The sequence below is a fragment of the Morone saxatilis genome, unplaced genomic scaffold (genome assembly GCF_004916995.1).
Source record: "Morone saxatilis isolate NCDOM2014 unplaced genomic scaffold, NCSU_SB_2.0 Contig16, whole genome shotgun sequence".
Taxonomy (NCBI): Eukaryota; Metazoa; Chordata; class Actinopteri; family Moronidae; genus Morone; species Morone saxatilis.
In genome coordinates this window covers 7,893,865-7,920,541 of record NW_023339718.1, presented here as the reverse complement: position 1 = coordinate 7,920,541, position 26,677 = coordinate 7,893,865, and the positions used below count along the sequence as shown (strand labels likewise).

Sequence of the window (26,677 nt, the reverse complement as noted above, 5' to 3'; positions counted from 1 at the left end):
CTCTCTCTCTCTCTCTTGTTTTCATAGTCCCTGAATATTTTTCCTTCTCATCTTTTTTGGCCATAATAGAGTCAGAAGCATTTTAGATTCTAATAAAAATAACAAGCTTTGTTTTTCTTCTCACAACTGCATCTGAGGACATTACTCACATTCTGTCAACTCCACAGCACGGCCATGCCTTTTAGCACAAGCTGAAGACTTTGAGTGAGAAGTGTCAGAGCGAAAGGAGATGACCAGTAATGCAGCAGGAGATTGTGGACAAGACTGCAAACAGCCAGTTTTATTTGCTATCGTCCTATATTCTTCCGTCGCAGCAGAGAAACTGAGGCTCAGGTGGCTTAACTCGTGAACTGTGAACCATGTATGCACATGGTTCACAGTTCATGGTTCACAGGTTCACATGGTTCACAGTTCACAAAGAGGAAGAAGAGAAAGGAGTAGAAGAGGGGGAGACGCGTACCCTGCGCTGAAAAGAGCGAGAGAGTGAGATTGTGAATGAAAGCTCGGGGAGCAGGAGGAAGAGGCGAGGGAGGAGACGGAGGTTTAGTAGCTGTGGGTATTCAGAGCAGAGTGGTCACAGTGTGAGAGTGACTTACTGACACCCCTGTCTGTCCTGTACCTCTCAGTCAGCTTAAAGCCGCTCTGCACAATGCTCAACAGGAACCCTGCACTCCAGAGACTCCTGCTTGTCTCTTCGTTGTCCTTGTCTGGTACCCTTTTTTTCTCCTCTCTCCACCTGTCTCACTGTCATTTGCTCTTATTTCCTGTTCTTTCTCTCTCCACTCTGTGAGCTCCTTGCTATTATTTTGTCTCTATCTTGAAGCCCCTTTCACCCGGATCTGAATATCGTACCCTCCAACTCCCTCCTCCTCTCTCCCGCCCTCCCTCTCTCTTTCCCTTGCCTGGTTTCCCTGTTTCTCTCTCTCTCTCTCTCTCTCTCTCTCTCTCCCTCTCTCTCTGCCTGTGAGGAGGGAAAACGGCATCAACGGCCGAGCCACAGTAACGGCACATGCAACAGGGTGCAGACAGCACCTTCTGCTTCGCCACCTCTCCTCTCTGACTCTCATCCCTCTCAGAGGAAGGCTACAGGGAAGAAAAGAAGAGCACAGGAGTGCAGTCGAGCAGGTGAAGATCTAATGTCCCACTCCTTTTGATCAAGAGATCCGAAGAGGGAAAAAGTAAAAGAAACAGGGAGAAAGGAGTCGGAAATTTCTCTCCCACAATCTTTTCCAAGTGAAAAAGAAGACCTAAAGAGAGCGAAGAGGCAGAGACTGAGAGAATCGGGGTACTTCAGCAGGCAGCAGAGTTGTGAATGAAGTGAAGATGCCACCTGTGGCACTAGTTTGATTAAAGAACCGCCTCCTTGACTCCTCGACAGAGTGGCTGCCCTGCTTCCCACATCTCTTTGACCACATTTTCAACACCAATGGCTTCCAAGAAGAAGTGGGCTGAGCGGAGGGAGTTGCGCAGGGACCGGCCGTTCTCCACCCGGGATGATTCATCTGTTGCGTCCGGGACATCTGGGCCAGGGCGTCCCACCACCAGGGGGCGTTTCTCAGAGTCGTGGAAGAGGCTCAGCTCCAGAGGGGGGTCCACCAAGAGGGGGGTGCTCAACTCTCAGCAGCCACCGGTAAGATGTTTCAAGGATACATAGGCCCCCTCTACATGTTCCCCCAAAGATTAATCAATGGCCTGGGTGCTGAGAGGGAAATGGGACAGGAAAGGCTGCTGTCAAGATAGCACCTTGCCTGGGAGGGAGTTAAGCAGCAATGAGGGATTAGGACTTAAGTGGGGTAGAGTAAACTTGTTTTTTGAATTTACCAGTTTAGTAGATTATTCACTCTGTGGTGCCTCTTCGACACCTTGAGTGATAAATCTATCATTACCCAAAGTAAGCTGTTTTCGCTGCTGTGCAGTTGTTTTTAGCTTTACAGAGTCTTCCATCACCTGTTACCTTGGGAACCAGGTACTATATAATCAGAATATTATGTTTAGATGTATAGGCTTGGTTTTATACATATACAGGATATTGTAAACTTTACTACATAAACATATTAGATTATCAATTAGATTTAAAGCTGCTAAATGTTGTTTTTTTCTAACTTTTGATATAATTCTAGGTCAATCAATGCTGGTCACCTACTGAAGCACCACAACATGTTATCTACCAAGCACTGTTGGTGATGATGGTGTCTGTGCTCCCTGTACATAATGAGTAAATTGACCAAAGGGCCAGTCTGTCAAAAGCCCTCAGCACCTGGTCGATATTTACTGGACAAAACAAGGCACAGCTGTAGCATGCAATAGTGATTCAACCTTTAAAATAACCTAGCTGGTGTACAGTATGAACAAAAGATGAGACAGCCTTGATGACAAATGTGTGCCATCTGCAAGTTTGGCGTCTTTTGAAAGGCAACTGTCTGTGTTATGGCTTTATGATCCACTGCATAATGAACAATGTTTGAACGGTTTAGATATTACAATCTGTATAAATCCTCTTGGGGATCAGCTCAAATTCTGCCATCATAGAATTTCTAAATTCATGCACTTGACTAAATAAAAGGGGGCATGTTTGTTTGCTTGTACCATCTGTTTTCAGTGGCATCAAGTGACTGGCAACAGTGCGGTGTGAAATATGGTGTAACATTAAAGCAACGACGTTTAAAAAAACTGTTGCAGCCAATAGCAAGAAATATTGAATTCTTGAGGATTATTATAGTAAATAAACATTACCTGCTGGTAAGGGGTAATTAAGGAACGTTAATTACATATCAACAGAACAACTGAGAGCTGGGAGGCTTAAATTGACTTTGGCTAATTTCTCCAGTGAAGCTATAATTGTGCATGGTGTAAAATCACGTTTATAGTAGTGTTGTGGTGTGGCAGACTGGAATAGAAAAACTTGTGAATGATACACCTAAAGTCAGAACTGTTAGTATTTTAAGATTTATTTATTTAAAGATTTGCCATAAAAACCATTGGGAGTTATTAGGAACCAGTGACTAATTTGGAATCTGGTTGCACACATCCACCACTCTGCTATCTCTTACTCTTCTCTTTTGTTATTTCACTCCATTCCCATCTTTGTGCCTGCTCCCTGCACCTGCTTCATGGTATTAGGGTGCTTTTAGTGCTTCAAAATTGATGTCTACCCTATGCCTTTTGCCGGCATCTGTCAGGCTAGTGGGAAAAAGTCTCACTGTGACAATGATGAAACCTCTCTGTGATGTTGATCTGATGGATCTGGGGTCCCATCCGCTCTATTTTTGTAATGTAGAACTTCACTGCTGTTTATGGATCAGGGTCAGAATAACTAAAGCTGCCTGCTAGCTGGTGCTCATGGGCTATCACACTTAGACAGTCTGTGGAGTGATATTTGGCAACGATATCTGAGCTGGGAGATGTGTGGGAGAGAGAGATATGCACGGTCGGAGATACGAGATCCATTTGTGGTTTTTCAATTGTGTCCCAGTAACCAGTGCTTTTTTATATTGCACACATATTCTGCTTTAAAAACATGTGTTTTTTAGGCATAACATACTGTGAGGCAGTGGGCTGTCAGCTGGTTTAGTAACAGATGTGATTAGAGATTATGTAAATGCCAAGATATGTGGATTTCTAAAGACTTATGTACATATATTTTAGAACAAAATAACAAGTTTGTGTGTGCTCCTGTCTTTGTCTCTAACTATGTTTAAGTTTTAAATGTGTGTGTGTGTGTCTGTGTGCACAAAGAGAAGCTAAGCTTGGTCCTTTGGGATTTGTGTTGCTTAGATATGAACCACAGAGTAATACTACCACAACACCACTGCTACTCTCAAATCATTAGACATTTGAATCATTAGTCATTAGTAATGGGACAGGTGTGTTTGTGTGCATGTGCTTGATCATGTGTTTGTTACTGAGTGAGTGATCCCGTGTGTCACTGACTGAATGAGCGAAACCAAGGTGAAGGATAGAAATTGGACGAGAAAGTGAGTGAGAATTACTCCACAGGCGCTTTGAAAATCCTTAGTGATAGTGCTGAATGGTGAAAGACAAGGAGAATCATAGGCCAAGACAGATAGTAAGGGTGAGAGATAATTCAGCCCTGTGGATTTAAGACTTAAATCCACAGTGGAAGTCTGTATGTTACCTTTGGGCTGTGAATTTATTACTCCTAGCAAAATCAAAAAGAAAATTTGGCGACCTGCAAGACAAACAAATAATGACATAGAAATATAGACATTTTTATTCTGTGATTTGAAACTGATTTTTTTTATCAATAGTTTTGGTTTTTGTGAATATAGTTTTTGACTGGCACCAGCTTTATAAATCTTTGTAGGTTTGAGTAAATACTGTAGGAAACTCTGCACACATGGTGTTTTCTATTTTGGCCAATAGAATAGTTAGGGAAATGTCAGTCCTGTGTGAATGGACCGAGGGTATAAATGCTCAGAGGTTTTTTCATGGCAGACATACTGACTGGTCATAAAAGGGAAATTACGTGGAACTAATAACATTAATTATGGCTCAGCTACATAAGTTCTCAGTAAGTAAGACATGTTTTTTTTAGTAATACATAGAGGTAGTGCTTTTTCTCTGAAATACTGCAGACTGGACTTCAGTTCCAGGATTGGGATCATCCATGTGATGACCTTCAAATCATTTTTTTTTTCTCTAAGTTCTTCCAAACTCTGAATTTGAGTCTGGCTGATTTATTGTATAAATTTGATTTTTTCCTGTGTTGGATATTTTGTGAATGGCTCAGAGTAAGTTCTGTGTGCAACTAGAAGACATTGCAGGAGATGTGGGTCTTTCCCTCTCTCTCGCTCTCACACACAGACTCAGTTTTCTCAAATTTCACACCAAATTGGATCTGTGGTTTTCAATTATTTGGACTTTTTCTTCTATGTTTGAGTCTGTAAAGATCAAGTGTGTGATAAAGCATGTGTCTCGGTTTGTTTCATCCTTATTTCTTTATTGCCATGTGAATGCCCTGCAGTTCATCAAGCCATCTGTGGATCATGGAGGCCTTCTGCTCAGTACCACTAGAGAAATCCCCTGCCCCTTTTACAGCAAGACAAAAATGTTTTTCAGGTTTAGATTGAGTGTCTGTTTTTGTGGGTTTTGTGTGCTTGGCTCTCTGTGTGTAGAGAACCAGTATGTCATGAAGACTCTCCCTTGGAGAATATGGCAATTTGAGATCGGATGGTGTTGTCAAAGCCTTGCAGCTCACACCAGCACCCTGATGCTTTTGGCTGTAATGAGCCTCATATCAAGTCACAGTGGGAACACAATAGTCTTGAAAACAGACATTTTGCCCACTGTGATTACCCCTAGCATCAGAGCATATCTTCAAAAGCTCCCATAGCCCATTTGTTCCCTTTCCTCAGTGGTCTTTAGTTGCTTTGATTAGGCTCATTTATGCTCACTATGCCACTATGAAATCTTGAGATTTCTCTTGTGTTACAAAAAAGAAAAAAAACTATTTAAAGTGTATGGAGTTTTTTCTTAACTGAATGTAAAACAGCCATAAGCTGGCAAAATGCTGATCTGAACTACTAACTATGCTGTATCTAATGTTTTGATCCGATGATCTGAGTCTAGACATTATATTATAAGTACACTATGACATACAGTATGTGGGGTAACTAAATAATATTCCTTCTGAATGTAATTAATGCATCCATCTAACCACTTAAATGTGTCTACTTAACATTAACTAAAGTCTTCGCATGTGTTACATGTAGTTTTAAGCAGCTGTAACCTGTATTTTCATAATAAATGTGTATCAATAGAGAATTATCAGCCAAATCTGCAAGTCTGGTCCACAACTTTACTTTTGTGGTTCACTCTCCCCGCTCTCTTAGCGCCATTTTCGGCTACAGCAGGCAGCTGTTTTCAGTACACAGCAACTAGTTGGTCAACAGAGTTGAGTATTTACACCTTATGAGCCAGACTTTTCCCTGTGGAGTTGATAGAGACCAAAGACAGAGCTGAATATGCCAGGTGGCCGGAAACACGACTCCAAATGGATGTTTCTCCGTAACTGCTGGATGTGTAAATAAGCAACTGTTTGCGAACAAGTTGTACACATCAAGGTGATGATATGTCATGCCCCAAGTTGCCAAGAAAAACAGTTATTGCAGGTTTAATGATCCTGACATAGTTTGGACACTTTGTTACTGCTCCAGTGCCATTATACAACCCTCTTATACAACATCTCAGTGTATCATTATATATTCTAATTAGGGAACTCTGCTCTCTCTTCATGCACAAAACACATATGTATACTTATGTAATAAGGGCATTAAGTACCATTTTTCATGGCTTCATTGCAAGAAAAAGAGAGGTTTCGTTTTGTTATTGAAAATTCAATTTGTTCTTTTTGGATCTGCTGAACCCAGGGGAAACAAAACTGGAAATGTGTGAATGCTTGTATTGGATTTTCATTACAATGAACCCAAGTGTGATATTACTCCATGAGGCAGAGGTCGGAAAGAAGAGTAAGTAACTAAGTTTTGTCGGTTCCTATGGAAACGATGCATGGTTGAGCGATTCGTCTTGTTTTTAAAGCTTTTAGAACAAAGATCAGTCACTCGCACGCTTAAGTGTTCTCTGTGAAATTGGCATTTGCTATTTGGCTGCTTGGTAGCACAATGAGCCAAATGACAACTTTTGAACAGACATTTACTTCTGAAAAACACTATTAATAGGTTCAGACACTGTTGGGTACCTGGACACTATCTCCCACTCTGCAAAACTCAAAGTTGAGCCATATGATCATGGCAGCGACATACGGTATTTTCAAGAGCAAAATCATTTGTTAGTAGTTATGTAGCTACACGTAGTGCCAAAAACAAACATATAAAAAATATTCACAAACCTACAGCTATTATACAACTTCACAACCTCAGATGCAGCCAATCATCATTGTGTCATCTGAAAGTTTTGAATTTCGCAGGAGCAGTTACTGGTGGAGATATGGAGTAGTGGAAAGAGCACACATTCCTGAGGCTTCTCCAACCTCCTATTGCTTCCTGTCTGTCAAGAAGTTGGTGATTCATTGACAGGTGAAGTCAGACAGATCTAGCAGTCCTTGGGCGGTTGAGGTTTTGCAGCATGCACTTGTTCTATGTTGACTCCTTTATCTACTGATCTGATTGTATGTTTTTGGGCGTGTGATTGTGGGCAATGTGCGGACAGGTGACGGAGAGTGGTTTCTATTCACTTGTTTTTATGCACATTTTCAGTTTGTGCATCTGAACCTTGAAATATCTCAATTACGCTTGACTGAGGTGGAAAAGTTGGTGTTTCGATAAAAACAAAATGTGGCAAAGTACAGTAGAAACAGACGCAAGGATACAAAAACGAAAACATCAGACCTGTATTGAGAAATGAAAAGACTGTAATATTCCTAAAATGAATACATGAACAAGCATAAATGCCATATTTACAATGCAGTCAGAATTGAAATGTAGTTTTTTCCTACATTCAGAATAACCAATTTGCATCCCCTTATTTTTGTGGGTTTGGTTAGATACAGTCAAGTATCTTCAAAGAAATGAACAAACCTGCTGGGTGAGCCATGAGAGTGCAACAACTGAGGCTGTAGCTTCTATATTGTGTTCACAAAGGAGAGGCTTTAAAAACAAATGTATGGCCTTATGAGTGCAAGAAAATGTTTGCTGCACAGCCCTAAGCCATCCCTGGCTGTTTACCATGGTCATACCAATGGTCAACATTATAAAAAGTTCACCCACTTCCAGTTTCAGTAAACTCACAATGCTGTAACAAAGGATAAGCCAGTTGTTTAACTTGTTACATAGAAAGATTTTAGTGTATTTAGGGACAAATTTGCAATGCAGTGATCATGCTGGAACCAATACCGATATTCCTTTATACCATTCATACTGTTTGCCAATATGGACATGAAATAGATCTTTAATTGCATTCCCAAAGGTAAATTTAACCTGTTAAAAACTGTAGAATTACTGTAATTACATAAGCTTACATTAAGTCAGTTACTGTTAAAATAAGACTAAGAAATACTATTTCATAATGATTCACAATAATAAATGCCTAATGCCTCTGTCTTGTTGGCATATGTGCAGCAAAACAGTACTTCATTATAATTCTGTTTTGTCATATTTTTTATCTTTATCAAAAAAATTGAGCTCCTGCAATTTGGATATTGCAATTGGCCTATTGTGATTTTGATAATATTTCTAATAATTGTACAGCCCTAATTTACTGTAGGTTATTCCTCTCATTACCTAATAAATAATGTCCAGTATGTTAGAATGAGATTGAAAAATAAAAAGACCAGCCAGTAACTCCACATACTGTATTTCTCATCCCTGCCATACCAAACATAAACAGTGATAAAGCTTCGACTGCATCTGTGCTTTCAACCAGTTTAATGCAAAATATGGTATTTCTCTCACCTCCACCATAATTGAAATTGAAGAGTGGTAATGTACCAGCAGCCTCCTCACATAGAGTTTTCCAGATTGTGTGTGTGTGACAGCGTGGTTCCTTTCCAAAGACAGTATGATATGAGGATAAAAAAGAGGCCAGAATACAGTTGACTGACTCTGTAGGTGAGGTTAGGTCTCTTCTCTTTAGCTCTGCTTTTTCTGTGCTGTGGTAAAGATATACTCAGGGCAAAGTAGCTGGATTCATATTTGTTCATCTTAGAGCTGCCTCTTGCAGTTTGCAGCTCAGCTGGGGTCCTTTGTCCTTTCCCTAAATATCAAGTCTAAAACTGTGAAGGTCATACAAAATCCATTTTAAAACTTAATTTAACATTTCTTTCTACTATACTGACACAGGACTTCTAGTGCCCTCTTGTGGCTCCAACTGTATAAGATTAAGAATTAAGAGACCATTGAACACATTATTTTTTTAACATGAACTGGAAATTGTGTTATTGGCAATTGGAGTCTAACAATAGCTAGTTTACTGACATACGTGGGTGATGTGGCTAGCCACTGCAAGGTAGTGCTAAACCCATGTGTGAAGAAAGATGGACTGTACAGATGGTCTGGTAATGGCATTTGCCTGAATCCTACTAACACTGTTATTATGTTATTGTCTCTGCAAAACTTTGTGTTGTTTATGTTCAGGTTTTTTAACAAATATTCTTTTTTTGTTTGTTTTTTGGCTAAACTCACTTCTTTTTCACTGGGGCTGCTAGCAGCATTCTTACTTTTATTGTGGTAACATTTTTCACAATAAAAATCCCATTGACAATCAGCATCCATTCTTAGTTGATTCATAATGCAAAATGTTTTATTTAGTTGGTTATTTTTGTCAGGGAATAAGTCAAGAATCTTCAAAGCCGCAACATGTACAATATGAGAATTTGTGACTTTGGAGACTCCCACTGGTAGGATATATAATGACACTGTGGCAGACAACAATACACTGCTATTTTGGCCTGTCTGTTGGTTCATGCAAGACACAATGCACATGTATTTGACACTATCCACTATGCAGACAACTGCAACGTACAAATGAAAAAAACGAAAAAAAAACCAACCTATTTTCAAAACGTAAGAAATATGAGGTAGTGTTAGTATGTGTGATAAGTCAACGGTATGAGACTCGACAGGATGAAATATGAAATAATATATACAATTTGAATTTTCATTTAGTTTGTTTAAAGGCTTAATCAGATCCAGTGGTCTCATTAAAATTAATGAGGGTGACTATTTTTTCAAGCAGCGCTAATGTCAATATGAACACGACCTAACAGTTTAAATAATGAAAGAAACTCATTGAACAGAAATCCAGTGTGTCAGTGCGACTAATTATCTATGAACAAAATGGTTATTCGCTGAGGTGTAGGAGTCAGTTTGTACGTATTACTGCACAAATAGTACGAATTTATGACTTTTTATTTAGAGCAAATGGTACATTATCCTCCATCCTGCAGTCTGACTTGTTACTTAGACAAGAATATATTCTAATTCATACACAAACAATGTTTAATTATGTTAAGTTTCATGAAATCCATCTCCTTCATATTGCAGCATAGCACAGTTTTAACACAATAAAATGACTTGCCTCGCATGATCTTGCCTCCTGATGATTGGCCATCATCTCTCCCTAGCTGATCCAGATGGGCGTATATTAAAGGAGCGGTATTGGCTTAAATAAAGCTGATCAGTTTCTGGCTCTAGCTTTACTTTCCTTTACTGTATTTTATCCACCTCAGCCTGCTAGCGTTGCAATGCTGCTCTCCTTTATGACACTCTACAGTGTGAGCTTGTCTTGTATATGCAAGTGAGAATTAGTGTGTTGCAACATGAAGAATGATTTGGCCACACTGGTGCGAGTGACCAACGTTGGCAAAATACACGGCTTCGCTCAGCTTTGACTCTCTGTTTGGCAAAGTCTGTGCTGACCGAGTTTCACCTCTCAAAATGACAAACGTCATGTCGGCTGTCCCCAATTAACGCTCTTAATTGCTAACTGTGAGTGAGTTGATAACAGGCCAAAATCAACTTGGCTGCCATCGGGTTTGTGTGTCTGTACTCAGCCAAAGATTAGGTGTGAGGGAACTCTGTAACAACTACAACAGACTGATACGTCCCCTCTCTACCAAATCACTTCACATCAATTTCAGGAGTCCAGTTATGATTACATTAAACAAAAATCCACAACAGTGAATAAAAAAAAGTATCAAAGGGGGGCACTTCTCTCTCTTTACAACCTTTGTAGTAGTACAACCCATCTTATTTTTAGAAATCTTCTAGATAAATATTCATACACATTTTTTTCACGTCATATGGATCCTTCATAGAAGTACACAGTCAACATCATGGCTGAATGGGACCCACAGCCATATTTTTCTATTATTAGTCTGTCGCAATACACATCATACTAATTAAGTAGCAATGGGAAAGGAAGTACATGATGAGATAGCCATCTGGAGAAAGGGTAGTGGGTGTCAGACAGATGGAGACAGATGTTTGGAAATGTGAACACATCAATCACCCCTGTAACCACAGCACCGAATACTCCGAAGACTACAAGCAGCAACACAAAAAGCCAAAATGCCAACAAGTTGTTTTTATTTAATTTTAGGGCAATACTGTCAGTAGTAGTAATTGGTCTCTCTCAAGCATGCCATGCCTGAAACTTTCATTTCACTTTCAGTGGGGCTGAGTCATAACAAACCTGAGGCTGGCATGCCAACACAGCTAAGTCCTCAACATTTTAATCTGCTTAACACACGTTTCAGTGGCAGACCGGCAGTACAAATAAGCCGGTTATTTGATGGCAGTGATGGTGTGAGTTTATGTGTGTGTGTGTGCGGAGGGTGTTGACTGACATCCGTAGCAACAGTAGCTTGGAAACAATCCGAAGTATCATGTAGAGTTTGCTTGAGCGGTGAACGCAGTGGGAGGTGTTACATAGTGGGAGAACGTGGTGAGGAGACAAAGCATCTTTTGGAAAGATGAAAGAACTTACTTGTATGTGATTGTGTTTGTGTGTGTATGTGAGACAGAGGAGGAGAGCAAGTGTGTGATACAGATGGAGCTTTAAGTGTGAGAGGGTTGAGTAGGCATGGCAATTTTGGGACGTCGGAGGGTGTTAGGTGTTACAAATGAAAGTGGTACATTTTTTTCTCTTTTTCCTCTATATCTCTCTATCTCTCTGTTTGTTGTTGAAGCCTAACTAAGGAGATCTTCTCCCTAGATACCATTTAGAGAGATGAAATGGATGGTGAACTTTTTGTGCAGTATAATAGAAAGGGCAAAATGAACTGTGGCCATGAAAAGGAAAAGGGAGGGAAAGGGAAAGAAAGAGGACAGGGTTTGATAAGGTCACATGGCAAACTTTTGTTGCTGTGGCAATGATTCCTCAACTCACCTAGCTGAAGTAATGACCACAGTTGACCTGACAGACATTATCTGTGTGTGTGTGTGTTTGTGTGTGATGTAATTATGTGTGCTTGATGGAAGGCGTATTCTGACCTTAAAAACACTCATCACCATCGCAGTTTTTACTCCAGTTGACTCTCAGCCGGCCAAGTGCCACTGAACTATTAGTGAGTTTGCCTACATTGTCTGCCTTTGTCTGGTTTAATTACTAAAAATGGAGCTGACAGATTTTTGTAGATGAAATACCACATCCTACACCACCAAGAGCTCCTAATTTTTCTCGTAGTTTTTGAAAACACCATGCAAACAAAACACATGCAGGGATGTCAGGAAATATGTGATCACGCCTCATCAAACTGGTAGATTTAATTGGGCTTTTATTTATTGCCTCTTCTCTCTCTCTCTGTTTCATCTTACCAACCTGCAGATCCATTCATCTCCCTCTCTTTTCTCTCCGCGTGATTTGCGAGAGGGAGAGGTATTATGACAGCTCTATAATCCTTTCTCTCTGCGAGGCTTTTGGATCATTCGTTGAAGTGAGCTGTAAGAGAACACTGAATTAAATTGAGAAGCTCTTTTTCATTATATGACAGTAATTGAAGTGTAGCTATTGTACTTAAGTTACCTTTGTCTTCACTTTGTGCCCCTTGTCCTCCAGGCCAGTGCACTAATTCTGAGTGGCAGGGATATAGAAGCGAAATCAATTGTTTCTGCACATTTTCGTGCCAGAGTTAAAGACACGGGGAAATCTGCTCCACCTGGAGTGCAGGATTAAAAAAACTAGTGTCTCGTGAGTTTTTTATCGACTGTTTCAGTGACACACATGTACGTAATGTACACACAGGGAAACTCGAATATACAGGAATCCGAATAGTAAATTACATAGGAATGTAATTTTCTAAGATTCCTAAATTACTCAAATTATTAATTAGAGACACTCACATTCATTACCATCAGGGCATGATGACGAACACATATTCATAAGCACAAGGCATGGTGACTTGCCAATATATAGCCTCCTACAAAAGAACATGATTTGAGTTGCTCCCCTTATGGATTTGTCAGATTACTGGCATGGGTCCTGATCAAAGCTTTTTTAAACCCTCCTCTAAGCAGCCTCGCTCTGAATTCCTTCTGCTAATTTATCCTCACTCAGACAGAGGAAGAGAGGAACAGAAGTGGAGAGAGACACAGACGGAAACATTTCAGAGATGCTCAGTCATGCCTCAACCAAAACAGCTTCCATTAGAGAATTCAAATTAGATTACAGCTTTTTTGTATGCAGAGAGAGATGATAAGCCTTAGTTTTTCATTTCCCTTGCTCCTTTCATAAAAATCCTCACTGATTTTGGTGCTATGTATTGATGTGATGAACAAGGCTTCACTATGAGATCTCTACAGACAGCCACACTTACCTTTTTTAACCTGAGCTTTAGGCTATTCTTTTTTGGCTATTATACATTGTAGTATTAAATATGGCTATTTAAGGTTTTCTCCTAGGAAATTTAGTTTAGTGGAGATTGTAAGCAGAACAGTAGTTATTTGTTGCAAACAAATTGATGTAAAAAAACAACAACATGGAGCTGGAGGAGTTTTCCCTAGGGTTTGATATTGGGGTTATAAAAATGTAATAATTTATTCTAACATTAGATTAGATAGATTGAGATTGCCTGCTTCCAATGTAGTAAGCTGTGGGAAGCCCTGGTATTTTTAGTATGTAAGTAGAAAGCCATCAGGCAACCTCAAACCTGTTGCCAAACCTAGAATTAGGAAATCCTATAATAGGGAGCCTTGTCTTTTTATGTAAATGTAGATATTTACATACGTAAATGTCGACATTTTTGAATAGAGATCTGTTCATCTGTTGATCTGAAACCTGTGCTGCACCCTCTCTTTGAACTCTGGCTTTGAAGCTCTTCTGTCTGAAGACATGAGCTCCGGGCTTTGAGGCTCAGCATATCCTCCTATGTGTTTCCTGGTGTAGCGGTGTGGCAATAATGATTGCCATAAAAGCCATTACCAGGGGCCCCGGGGCCACTGGGCTGTGGGTCTAGCTTTATTACACCGACCCGCAAGACGGTAATTACACTATATCTATGTTGCTAAGGCAACATGAAGGTTCTCAATGGCTAATGCAGAATTTATGTCAGGGGAGTTTGGCATTTTGTTTTCATACACAGTATTGCAGGCAGGCATTTGTGTGTGTGTGTGTGTGTGTGTGATGTAGTGTGTGTGTGTGTGTGTGTTTTTGTAAATGTACATTTGTGTATTTGTGTGCCGTCTAGTCAACGGGAGCTCGTTTTAAAGACGGAGGGACAAAATGGAGGAGGTTGACCCATTAGTTGTACTATCCACTATTTCACCTGACTGGCTCCATCCACACAGCTGAGCAATGAAGCCTTGTTTTTAGGACAACCTGGAAACACTCTTAAACATAAGCTCAAACACTCGGTGCACAGGAGCTTTCAGATACAACTAGACTAATCCAATGTCTGCCTCCTTTGCCAGAGGGAAATGATCTCAGAATCGCAGAAGTCTTATGGCTTGTGCTTGTCCTACATTAGCTAATATTGACATGTTTAGGATTAGTTTAGTAAAGTTACTAGTTTTCTTTGATTAGTAGAATTACAATATTCCTTAACTGGGTCTCACACAGATCTGTTTCACTTTGTTTCACTGAAACTTTCTCAAGTTGATCCTGGACTGAAATAATTAATGAGTCTAGTAAACCCACACAGTTTGCTGAAGAATGAGACTTTAGGTTTATAGACGACAGTCTACTCTGCAGGATTGAAGTGAAATGAGTGACTGATGCCTCATGACACTGAGCCATGTCTGCATTGCTCTGTTGACTCAGAAGATTAGATCGGCAAGCACTAAAGCTAATCTGGCATTTATAGATTTCTGTGTGTGTGTGTTGTTTGCTCTATTTCTCCATTGAGCACTGGACTGACAGGGACTTGGGGGCTTCAGGTATTACCAGATGGGCACTGCACTGATCTCCTGTCTTGAGAGAGAAAAAGAGAGTGTCATTCTAAAGGGAGGGTGGCACTAGTGTTGGGTGATATCTTAGAATTTTCCCACCATTTTCCCACCGGCCATGTTAGTCCAACAATTGGCGATTGCCGATATATATGCGCATGCATGGCCATAAGGAAAGATTTTTTTAAATACCGCCAAGCAAATTTAAAACAGATTTGATCAAATAAATACAACAAGAATAAATTAACTGAACTAATAACCAAATGTTGTCTTCAGCATTATGTGCAAATGGATATGCTGGCTTTAGTCTTCTGCATCACCTCTAGTTTGTGGAAGCTTCGTGTCCTGTGAATCGTAACTCTAAGAGCAGCTTTTGTTGACAGTTGACGGTGGTATTCTGATAAATCCAGCAGTGGGTCTGCAGCTTTTTAATGGTTGAATATTTTCTTTATCGCCAGTGGAATTTCATCTCCACTGGCAACAATGACTTCACCAGAGCCCATATAACCTCTTGAGTGCAGCAGGTTTCAATTTTTGGTCCAATCTTATTTTTCCCCTGAGGCACATCATATGTAGACATTGCATTATTTTCCATAGTAAAGAAGTCAGCCCTTCCTGCCAAGCCCAAGAACCTCAGTCACTTGTCATCTTAAGTTAAATGTCTAGTACTGTGGATGTGACTGTAGTGAGGACTGAATGTCCAGTATTGACTGACCAAAACTGACTTCAGAGTCATGTGGAATCTTGTTTTTTTGCTACCAGTAAGACAGTTGAGAAAAAAAGAAAAAAAAAAACCTACTCATTTTTATTTTATTTTAACTTAAGTTGTAAATTCTCATCATCATAAAACATATAATTTTTTTGTGGCTGTAATAGTCTTATAGTAAGGTTAATTCGTTTTTATTTGTGTCATGCCAATCATTTGGTCCATCTTTTAACAGGTATACCCCACAAAAGTCTGCTTGACTACTAAGTATGTGTATCATATTATTCCACTTCTTGCATCCCTTCTATACAACATTTCCCTGTTTGTTTTAGTATTGAATTCAGTATTTTATATATTACTTTTTTAGTACTTTATGGCCATAGTTACTAACTTCCCCCCACCTCTTAAAACTGTCTGTGGATCTCTGGCTGGCCAAATAACTGTCTTCTTATAAATAAGTTCCTAAAACAAATTGTTTTGAATGGCCATCAGCTGTGGTTTTATATCTTATTATTTTGTTATTGGAAACAATAGTCTTATAAGATCAAGACAGCTGCAGTTTTAAGAGCCAAGATCTGTGCTAACTTCAAAAGGTCAGTGCTCAACTGAAAACAGCTGGCTTTTGAGTGCTAATTGGTACTTTCTTTATACTACAAATGTTTTTAATTGGATAAATATCACGCACAGGGGCATATAGCACCCCAAATATGATCACCCAGCTACTTCCAAGGACAGACGACTGTCAATTTTGATGTTTTAGCATAACAGTAAACTAAGCACAACATAATGTCACTACTGCAAACACAGTGAGAAAAGCAATCTGGACACTTACACCATTATATAAACTGACAGCTCTTTAATTCTCCCACTTGAGATTTTATTGCTGCTGTATGACAACACAGGTGTGTATAATATAGTTAACTGCCAGGCAAAGACTTATTACATTCTCCAAGCAGTTGTGGATTTAAACACTGTATTTAAAACTAACCCAGCAAAGGCAGTATGAGAGTAAACATTATATTCTGCTGTGGATTTGAAGGTGTGTGCACCACTTCCAACTAAAGTTACAAAATTGTTCTTTACACTTAAGTTTTTGACATGATGCGGCCACACTATGTACCGACCATAAGTGCTGTTGCTCTCCTTTTTGAGCTCCTAAAATGTGTGCTTCTAAAAGGCTTAATGATTGCTACTGTGCATCTGATTTGCTTGTGTTACACATATCAATCAGTTTAGATATGATCTAAATTGCCCTTGTAGACAGTTAATGTTGTGAAACACAAATACAACAGCCAGCCTCATTTCCGCCGAGAGATTCAGATGGACAACTTAATGTGAGGCTTTGAATTGCTTCATCTGCTTTAATGCATCCTCATTATGCAAAAGAGCAATTTGGTGCTGGCGTCCAACAATGATATGCATGAAATAAGCATAACACAATGTTTATCTTAAATGCTTGTGTCCCATAATGTCATATTTCTCTGTCATGCCCTCACACCTCCTTCCCTTTTTCTCTATAATTTTGTCCTCAGTGAGTTTCCCCATCTTCTTCACTCTTCACTCACTCTTTCATTCTCTTCTCTCTGATTCTGCCCTCTCAGTCAGTATCAGACTGGTGTGTCTCAGCGGGACTGAGGGGATGTTCTCTTGGCATGGTTCTTAGTCACACTTCTCTGCTTCATCGCACAGAAGATGGAAACGCTAAAAAAACTGTTCCTGTAATGTACTTCTTGGAGAAACTTGAAGCTTAACACCAGACATTTTAGTTCGCTTTTATCATCGGTTGACCCTGGGGTCTTGACGGTTTATTTACAGTAATAAAGAGCTATTCAATGTATGTTTTGTTTGCACATTTTTACAGCTGGAGTGAGCTTCCAAAAAACCTCAAACCACGAAGGCACAAACAAAAGAACTAGCAGTTTGTTGAATCACTTTCTATATTGGAGTGTCGTGGAAAGTGAGATATAAAATTGTAAAAAGGTCCATACTGAATCTAATTGTTACGATTTTGGTCAAACCTTGATAGTGATGCTTGTACAAACATTGTTTGACATTCTTGTTTGTTCATTCTTTGGGTTAACCATTAATGAAGAGAGGGTGAATGCACAGAGGTAAAGGTATAATAAGGATTTTACATATGAAATACATCAGAGGCCCAATGTTCCGGTTGTCAATTTCTCCAAAAATCAAGTTCTGACAAATTTCACATGCAATTGATTCGAATGAATTCAACCAAATAATCTCAAGACACATAGTACAACCATAGAACTTAACGTAATAGCCAACGTTAGGTATTTAATGTAAAGATTATACTAAAGGATAAGAAACTTGCTCTTACCGCTGCCTCACTTCGGTTGCAAGCAAAATGTTCGCAAGTCAGTCAGCAGATTTGTTGTCGTTGTTGAGTTAGACAGCTGCTTTGTACAAAGTGGACAGAAGTCTCGCTAGTGCACATTACTAGCTTAGTTTACTGACAGGTCAATAGGGCATGCCATAGGTCAAGCTGATAGCAGAGCGCCTTCTGCTGGATCACAAAGCAAACTACTTTTAAACTGCCTGCTGCACTTAATAGACTGTAAATTTGAACAGGTAATAACTTTGAAATAACAAATTTGTGAAATGACAGCCCTATTACAAGTACCAGATTAAAAAATAATACTGGCACCAAGTACTGATGCTGTGAATTAGGAGCATTCTCATGTGCTTTTTGAGTACATTGTAATGTCAGTACTTTAGATTTAGAAGTATTACACTACACTTGAAGACGGATTACACAGTAACTGCAGAATCGTTTGCTGTTACAGCACAGTCAGAGGACAATTTCTTGTGAACTTTGCTCTGAATTTCCTTTCCCTCATTAAGTGGTCTTTGCCAATGTTTTCTTATTAAGAATAATTGGTTACCATCAAAAAGTTCAAATCACTGACTTGTAGAGGGACTAGTTGGTATGCCACAATTATAATTCATGGTTTTACCATCATAAATAATATAAATAATGGAAAAGATTTTCACTGAAAACAATTTTATGCAACCTAACTGCTGTTTTATTTGAATCTATGTGTATAGTTCACAGGCTAGGTGGCATATTATCAAAAATAATTCCTTCTCAAAGGACAGCCAGTAGTCCTTGTACATTATTCATTTCCAATTACTGGGACAGAGCCCCCATAATTGCACCCTACTGTGTGCTGTTTATGCCTTCTTCAGTTCTGGGGAAGTTTGAAGATGCTTTTCAGTGCCACACACAAACACAAACACACACACACACACACACCTATACACACACCTATATACACACACACACACACACACACACACATACACATACACATACACAAGTAAATTCTTCTGGACAATTTACGACCCACTCACAGACTGTACATAACGTGAACTTAACTGTAATTGCAGTTTCTCTTGTAAGCATTATTTTGACCTTTGAAATGGTTGTTAAAAGCGATTAGTTTGCACCTTTTCGGCTTATGATTTGCTTTTAAATACTGATAATGACTTCTAGGTGAAGGTGTCACCCTTTTCCTTATAGTTTACATACTAATGTCCATATAGAGCATTTTGATTTGGCAAATGTATGGGTTTTTATGACAAGACAGCTAGATATGACACACAGCTATAGTTATAGAGTCCCTTTGTTTAGTCTTGTCTACAGGACCAGATATCTTTAAATCAGAGAGATGTAAATTAAGGGATGCATTTAATGTGCTTTTGGTGAGTGTAAACAACCATAAAACTAATGGTGCTTGTCCTTGTTCTACTGCAATTATGTAGTCGTGAGATATTTGTGGTTTTACTACTTTCTATTACAGGGAATGCCAAATGCCACATAAATAATTTCTACTGCAGAGAAAAGAGGATTGACTCTTGCTGTTCCTTTGTCAGACTACCTCACAGCATGAAATAATATGTGCTAAACTAAAAGGTTGAATTTATCTGGAGGGAAGATTATTGGAGTTCTCTTTCCTTCCACGACTCCAAACTTGCATTGTTAACTTTTAATTCTTTCTACCTTGTTGTTAGTCTTGTCTCATTCACCCTCATCCAATGTTCACCAGCCGATTTATATACTATATCTGCCCTCATTGTTACTATTTTCCGCCCTATAAATATTGCCATGGACCTCTCCTGCTGTCCTCTTACATACGGCACCTACCGTCCACCCCTGCCCTATTAGTGTCACCTGTGTGTCTCCCACCGAACATTTAACTCTTGGCCCTATGCAGCTCTCTAGCATGATTGATAGATGGAAATTAATACAAAGAAAGGCAGAAAGAACATGTAGGTGTAACAGTAGGAAGAAAATAAGGGCTGCTAGCTGGAATGAAGCTGATATTATGATTATAGAGCACAATATCTGTGATAAATTTAACTCATACTTATTAGAATACATGGAATTACTGTTTACAATGTGCCAATGTGAAGGTATAAAAGACATTTTTCATTATGTTTTTTTTAGATATTGGACCCTTGAATCCCCTCAGATGAGGCTGTATACTCAGATAAATTTGATTTGGCAGGTAAATTATGTGGTGTCCAAAGATTTAGATTATTTGGGTAAAGACTTGTTACATACATTCTAGGAAGCATGAAACTGCAGTGGGGCATCAGCGTAGAGTTGATGCACAAGTGGTGAGTAGCAAAAACAACATATTTTGAGACCGGCAGTGTGCACTGTATGAGTGTGTGTGTGTGCCTGTATGTATTTGCATGTGGTTCCATCCCGCAGGCTAATAATCATTGCCTCTCTCCAGATGGAAGAGTGTACCCGACTCAGCAGAGGTCTTCCTGCTTCCTCAAGGCAAGAGACGCAGGGGGTAGTAGTGTGTGTATGTGTGCATACGTGTGTTATGGGAGGGAGATATTGAACTGTCACTTATTGAGAATCCTCCAGGGGATGAGCATCACACAGAGAAGAGGGAGAGGAAGCCAAATCAGATAGAGGCTTTTGGCACCATCAATCTACAATAGACAACTTTGTTATCACATACCTTAAGTCACTTGTTTTTGCTGGAAAACGGACAATGTCATTGTCTGTGTGTAACTGTGTGTGACTGTTTGGTGGATGTAGTCATCTACAACACTTTATGGTACTACATGTACCTTTTTCACCATGATTGACCAGGAGAGAATTGAACCCCATAGAGAAAGAAAGAGTGCTGCTACTAAAATAAGTAGTTTGCCATGGATGCTATTCCTGGAGTGAAGGCCATTAGAGTTAGTGGAGTAGAGCAGAGTAGAATAAAGCTTTAATGTCCCACAGGGACAATTTGGCTTGCAGACAGCTGTCAATAGTAAATAGGTTAACGCTAACATCACTGTTGTCATTGTCACCAAACCGCCTGAGATATCAGTGGGAAAATAATGAATAAATAAGAGAAATAAAATAAAATAGTGTGCCGTATAATTCACAGCTAGTCATAGGCCAAATCTAATTTTGTTTAAAAAGACAACAGCTGAAAGAATAAAAGATCTCTTGTATCTGTTTGTTGCACCATTAGGGAGGTAAAACCTCTGCCCTGATGGAAGCAAATATAAAGAAAATGTGCTCCATAAAGACCAGACCTTTCTGGCTCCAACTCTGGTTTGCCTTTTTATGAATAAACACACAGTTGGCATCAAATGTAAGTTTGTCATTATGGTTCCCAATTATTTGTACTGCTGAACTGCAGTCACAGACTCCCTTTTAATAATAGTCGGAGTAGGACAAGTGGATCTCCTTTCGCAAGTCAATGAACATCTCTTGAGTCTTATTCAGTTGTAGGAAAGTCTGTTCACACCAACTGACATATTCTCCTACCACTGGGCCGTGACTCTGGTCCTCATTATGCAAAATGATGACTACTGTTACTTTATATTAACAGTTAGTATATTAACTGTTCTCAGTCAGAACACATGGTAATTGAAACAGCAGGATACTCTTTGAATCACAGCAGAGGAATCAAATGGTTGCCTTTCTGTGAAGCTACAGTTCAAACAAGACTCACTCACAAACAATAATGAGAAAACATACATTATTCAGGAAACACTTTACAGGCAAAGTTGTGTTGATAGATAGTGACATTTTTACCTTTCTTACATTTTTATCTTCACATATTTATCGTTTTCATTGTCACTGTTTTATGGTTTGTCATAGCATGATTTAACGCCTCTGTTAAAACAGGCTAAGGTGCAGGACACGACGTGTTTATTTTTCTAAGTTAGGAGACTTTATAGGGAAACCTAATGTGGGTTGTTGATTTGGAAATTTATGAATATGTGGAGAAACATGACAAATGCAGGTGCTTTCACATAGGACACGAGGAGGTTTTGATGAGAATGAAAATGATGTTAACCAGTTGAACACATATGGGAGACTGGAGAGGGTTCCAGAGACGTTTGTGTTGGTTTCTCCCTTTTGTCAGCCATCTGTATGTATGTGATAGCAATTTTTTAAAATGTATGTAAATTGGACTGTAGGCACTTACTTAACACATACCTTTTTCCTTTCTTGCTTCCCCTTGCACAATTCAGTTTAATTTTGGAAAATAGTGTCAGGACACCAATTAAAATGTTGTGTATAAAATACAACAATAATATTCCACTAATCTATCCATCTCTTTCACTCACACATACCCGCACTGATCCCTACTCTTTCACAAGCATTTTTCACACAGATACCAGCAGAGAGGATTCACATTTTCAATGAGCGAGCAGCTTCTCAGGAGCTCTGGCTTTGCGTGAATGACAGGTGGAAATGGGCTTCGTTCTCACTTCTGTCACAGTGCAGATGTCACGGGGTCCAAAGATGTCTCTAAGAAGAAATTGGCTACAGAAAACACCCACTCAGTGTTATTTCACATCAATGCGTTCACACACACTCACTCATACATACAGCAGATGATGTAATGTAGTTTCCTCACGACTACTTGTAGGTTGTGAGTAAATTATTCAGACATTCACTGATGCACACATACATTTACACATTCTTAATGTCACATAAATCCACATCTACTGGCACCAGAGCAAAGTGACTTTCGTTGGCATATTAATCATACCATGAGTACAGGGCAGTATCTGTTGAAGTTGATGGTATATTCTGTAGTGATCCGTGTATAAATATGCCATTCAGCTTAATCTCAACTTGCTCTGAGATAAATTATCATGTAATACTCGTGAGTGACAAAACATTTTTGGATATTTATTGTTTTGCATTCACCATCTGATATGAGCTCTCTGAAGCACTTTAGTAATTCACAGTAAATTGCCTCCCTCATCTGCCAAGTTAAGCTCCCATGGGGAGAAATGAATCACTGTGAGAGAATGAAATCTCATCTTGTCTGGTCTTGTTCTTCGCCAGTGCTTTAATACCTTTTAACGTTGTGATAATTAGTGTAGCCAAGAAGAGTTAGAGGATAAAACACACAAGACACTCTGTCTTCAGCAGGTGTGTTGAACTGGTGCCCCCTGGTGGTCAAAGCGTGTATGTCGCTTTTTTGGGCAGGAAGATAATGCAGACTTGACTTCATCTGATTCATTTAGTAATGAAAAGGCAGTCACTCTGGTTCTATTGTAGTAAAGTAACCGCTAGTTTGATGGTGATTCAGAAGTGTTCTTGAAGCATTATATAGGACTCAGGTTTGAATGGTGGGGCCTAGACTGAGCTTGTCATTCTGTATTAGAAGATTGCCATCTAGAGTCAGGATGCAAACAGTGCAGTGTGAGTTAGATGTGTTCGCTGAACCATTTCATGGGGTGAGATGGAGAAGTGTGAAGTGAGAAGGTTAGAGGGGAAAAGGCACACTCTCATGCTACGCTCTTCCTAAGACCCCCTCCTCCCTCACACACACACCACACCTCCACAGTGACTAGCTATATGGTTGACAGACGCATTTCCCAGAGGTCTCGGAGGTCCTCCGGGGAGCCAGTAGTCAGTGAGGTGGATATTATTAATGTCGGTCCCCGGCAAAGCATCTACTTACTGTGAGGTGATGACTTAAGAGAGTAATAAGGACATTTACTGATGCTAGAATTCCATGCAAGCAAGATGTAGTTTGAGAGCAATATAGCAATATATCATTTGTGTTTTTTCATTTTGTGTTGCATTGTTTTCACTTTAGAGAGAAAAAAACAGGATAACTCTGACAGCCTGCTTCATTTAATGAGGTGCTTTAACTAAATTTGAGCTTTATGAAAGCTAAAATCTAAGACAAACATTCATTTTTATGCATGTCCATAAGCTGACCCTTAATTTGTACAGATTTAATGCCTCAGCTAAGCTAGAGCATGTGTTGGCAGACATATTCAGATATTTTGATGCTTCATGCAGCAACAATCATGGTGACATTAATTTGAACCTTTTTTTTTATTATGACAGTGTGCAGTACATCTAACAGGAGGCATCATGTGCTGCCATTAACACCTCTGATCCTTCAGTGTTTATCTCTCTACACCAGGAAATCACATCACTCTCAATCACTCTTCAACTTGTCCAAACATGCCAAGTTTATCACAAAGAGTTGTTAATTTGTGTTTTTCACATCTTTTGTTATGACAAGCATCTGGGTGTTTTGAGTATTTTAAATCACCAACTCACTGGAGACAAACAGTCTGAGTGTCTAGAAATAGAAATAAAGGCACACCAAATTCAGAACACCAACAAAGATGAAGCAAAAATAACTGGCTCATTTTACCTTTTGTTGTCCGTGTGCTTCATAATCAAGCATTCAAGTCTTTGAGAGCTGTACTACACTGATAACGTTTGCCATTGTTAATTTACTCTGGGTTCCTATATCACTGTGGATGGTTGTAGCATGTAAACACTACACAATTCAATTCTCCCTCTGCCCTGAGACAGTTAAAATGATGATTTAACCTTTAGTCAAACCAAGGCATTTGTTCCCTAGGTGCTGGACTGAAGTACAGCAAAAAACAAAAAATATTTGGTTCTTACAGTTATTAAAAAGGGAATTTGGTGTGAAGAGCCTGATTAAATGTAGTTAATGTAAAATACTGTTATCTTACTCTAAGGTTTAAATAGATATATACACACACGTTTTTGTATTGTTGATAAACACCTGACTTCAAAGACACATCAAATTGAGAAGTCTCTATTCGGACTAATGCTCCAACAGTTAATTGATTAATGTTGTATCTAGAAGTCACACATTCACACATATGTGAATACACCTGTAATGTAGTCATTTCAAGAATTGCAGTTTAGGTCTTAAAAGGAAAAATAGGAAAAGGAGAAAGTGAATAGTTTTTTCTATTTATTTTCTACAGTTTTTATAATTGCAGCTCAACATGTATGCTAATACACATAGGTGGAGATGCTGAGAGGCATTCAGAAATGATAATCACAAAATGTTTTAGTTTTCTTGTTTAACCACTTTAAGGCATTTTATGCATTCATATAATGTCTAACACGTGCAAATCAGTAAGTAGGTCGTACTCCCCTGCGCTGCCAAGGTACCAAGTTGTTTCATGTGCTTCCATCTTCCAGCACAATCAGAATTCACTCTATAAGACGGAGCGTTTACTCCAATTCTCTCATTTCCCTTTTGACCACCATACAGTGCCTCATCACTCCTCTCTTCCCATTCTCTCCATCTTGCCCTCTCTCTCTCTCTCTCCATTGCTCCTCTTTTTTTTCCCAAGCGCAGATGCAATCTTTTTCTCTTTCATCCTATCCCCATAGTTTCAATTTCAGCTTGTTCATCAATTGCATTGGATGTTATTTTATGTTTCCCCATTCTCTCTCTCTCTCTCTCCATCTCACTGTCTCTCTCTCTTCCATTCTCCCTCCCTCTCTCTTTCTCTCATCTTGGAGACATGCAGCCTCAAATCTAAGCCGCTGCCTGTCAGGCTGCTCCGTTTATGCGCTCTGCGCTACTCTCCTTTCCTCTCCTCTCCCCTATGCGCTATACTGCACTGCACTGCACTGCTCGTCTCTCCTCTCATCTCCATCTCTCCTGCTTCTCTTGCTCTCTTCTGTCTCTTTCTGTACCTGCATCCCTCTCACACTACAGGCTTATTTCTGTTGTGCATTGCTGCGCTCTGCTCCATTGTTTGGGAAAATACTGTACACTCTGGGTTTTTTCGCGCCAGAGCTGAGTACACTCCAGCTACTGGTGGAAGAGGATTCAGATGCTCCTGGTGCTCCAGGTTTGGCTTGCCTTGGACTCTTTGGATTTGTGTGGGCCGGAGAGGAGGAGAGAACAGGGAGGAAGGGGAGAGTGGGCAGAGAGCTGCCCGGGTGAGAGCTTCATCTGCTTGGGGAAGTAAAGGCTTCAAGGTGGTGGCGGTAGTGGTTGATGGTTGTCCATCGAGGGTCATGCCCTGGGACTTGTGTGCTTTTCGGCAGTTGGAGTTGGAGACCCTCTCCCATTTTTGCCCCCCTAGTGGGGCAGCATTGACCTTGGTGCCGGGAAAAGCTGCCGGGCACCAGTGGCTCCACCGTGAAGAGTGGGCACCATGAACCAGCTGGATGCACCACGGCCACTCAACTGGACCATCAGAAAACTGTGCCATGCAGCCTTTCTGCCATCAGTACGCCTGCTAAAGGTAAAAGAACACAGGGGAAGGGAGAATGGGGATGAACTAAAAACTAGATGCCCAAATAGATGTGTAGTAAAATATCAGCTTCTGTTATCATGTTACTTTCCAAAGGAGGAGAAGTAGAAAGAGGTGTGAGGATACAAAATGAATGCTGGAAAAGAAATGCTGTGCCACATCTCTGAATGTACTTAGTGCGTAATCCAGTTGAAGTAAGGTAGGCATAAAGATGGGCTAGAGGGAAAGATGTAGTCGAAAATGAAGATAAGTGTGGCAAAACTGCCAACATAACACTCACAGTGGGAGCATAAAGCTTTGGAAGCATGGGGCTGCGCAAAGAGGATAAAAATGGAGACAGGAAAAGAAGGAGCAGGATAGTAGCGAGATGCACATAGAGAGTGAGATGGAATGGAAGGAGCAGTGACAAAGAAAGAGTGTTGAAAGAGAAAGAGCAAAGATTTATAAATGATTGAGAGCACAAAAATGAAGGAGGGGAGAGGACAGGACACTGACAACAGGAGATGGAAAAAAATATGAGAGTGAGAGTGGATTATAGAGGTCCAGTGTT

At 39.8% G+C, this 26,677-nt stretch overlaps 1 protein-coding gene across 1 annotated transcript in view; it reads left to right on the top strand.

The window, feature by feature from the left end:
* The first annotated feature begins 1,426 nt into the window (after nt 1-1,426).
* Nucleotides 1,427-26,677, top strand: part of trpm3 (transient receptor potential cation channel, subfamily M, member 3) — a 130,853-nt gene continuing 105,602 nt past the window's right edge. The window contains exon 1 of the mRNA XM_035658207.1: nt 1,427-1,630. Within this exon, the coding sequence (XP_035514100.1) occupies nt 1,427-1,630 (204 nt within the window). The remainder of the gene's footprint in view (nt 1,631-26,677) is intronic.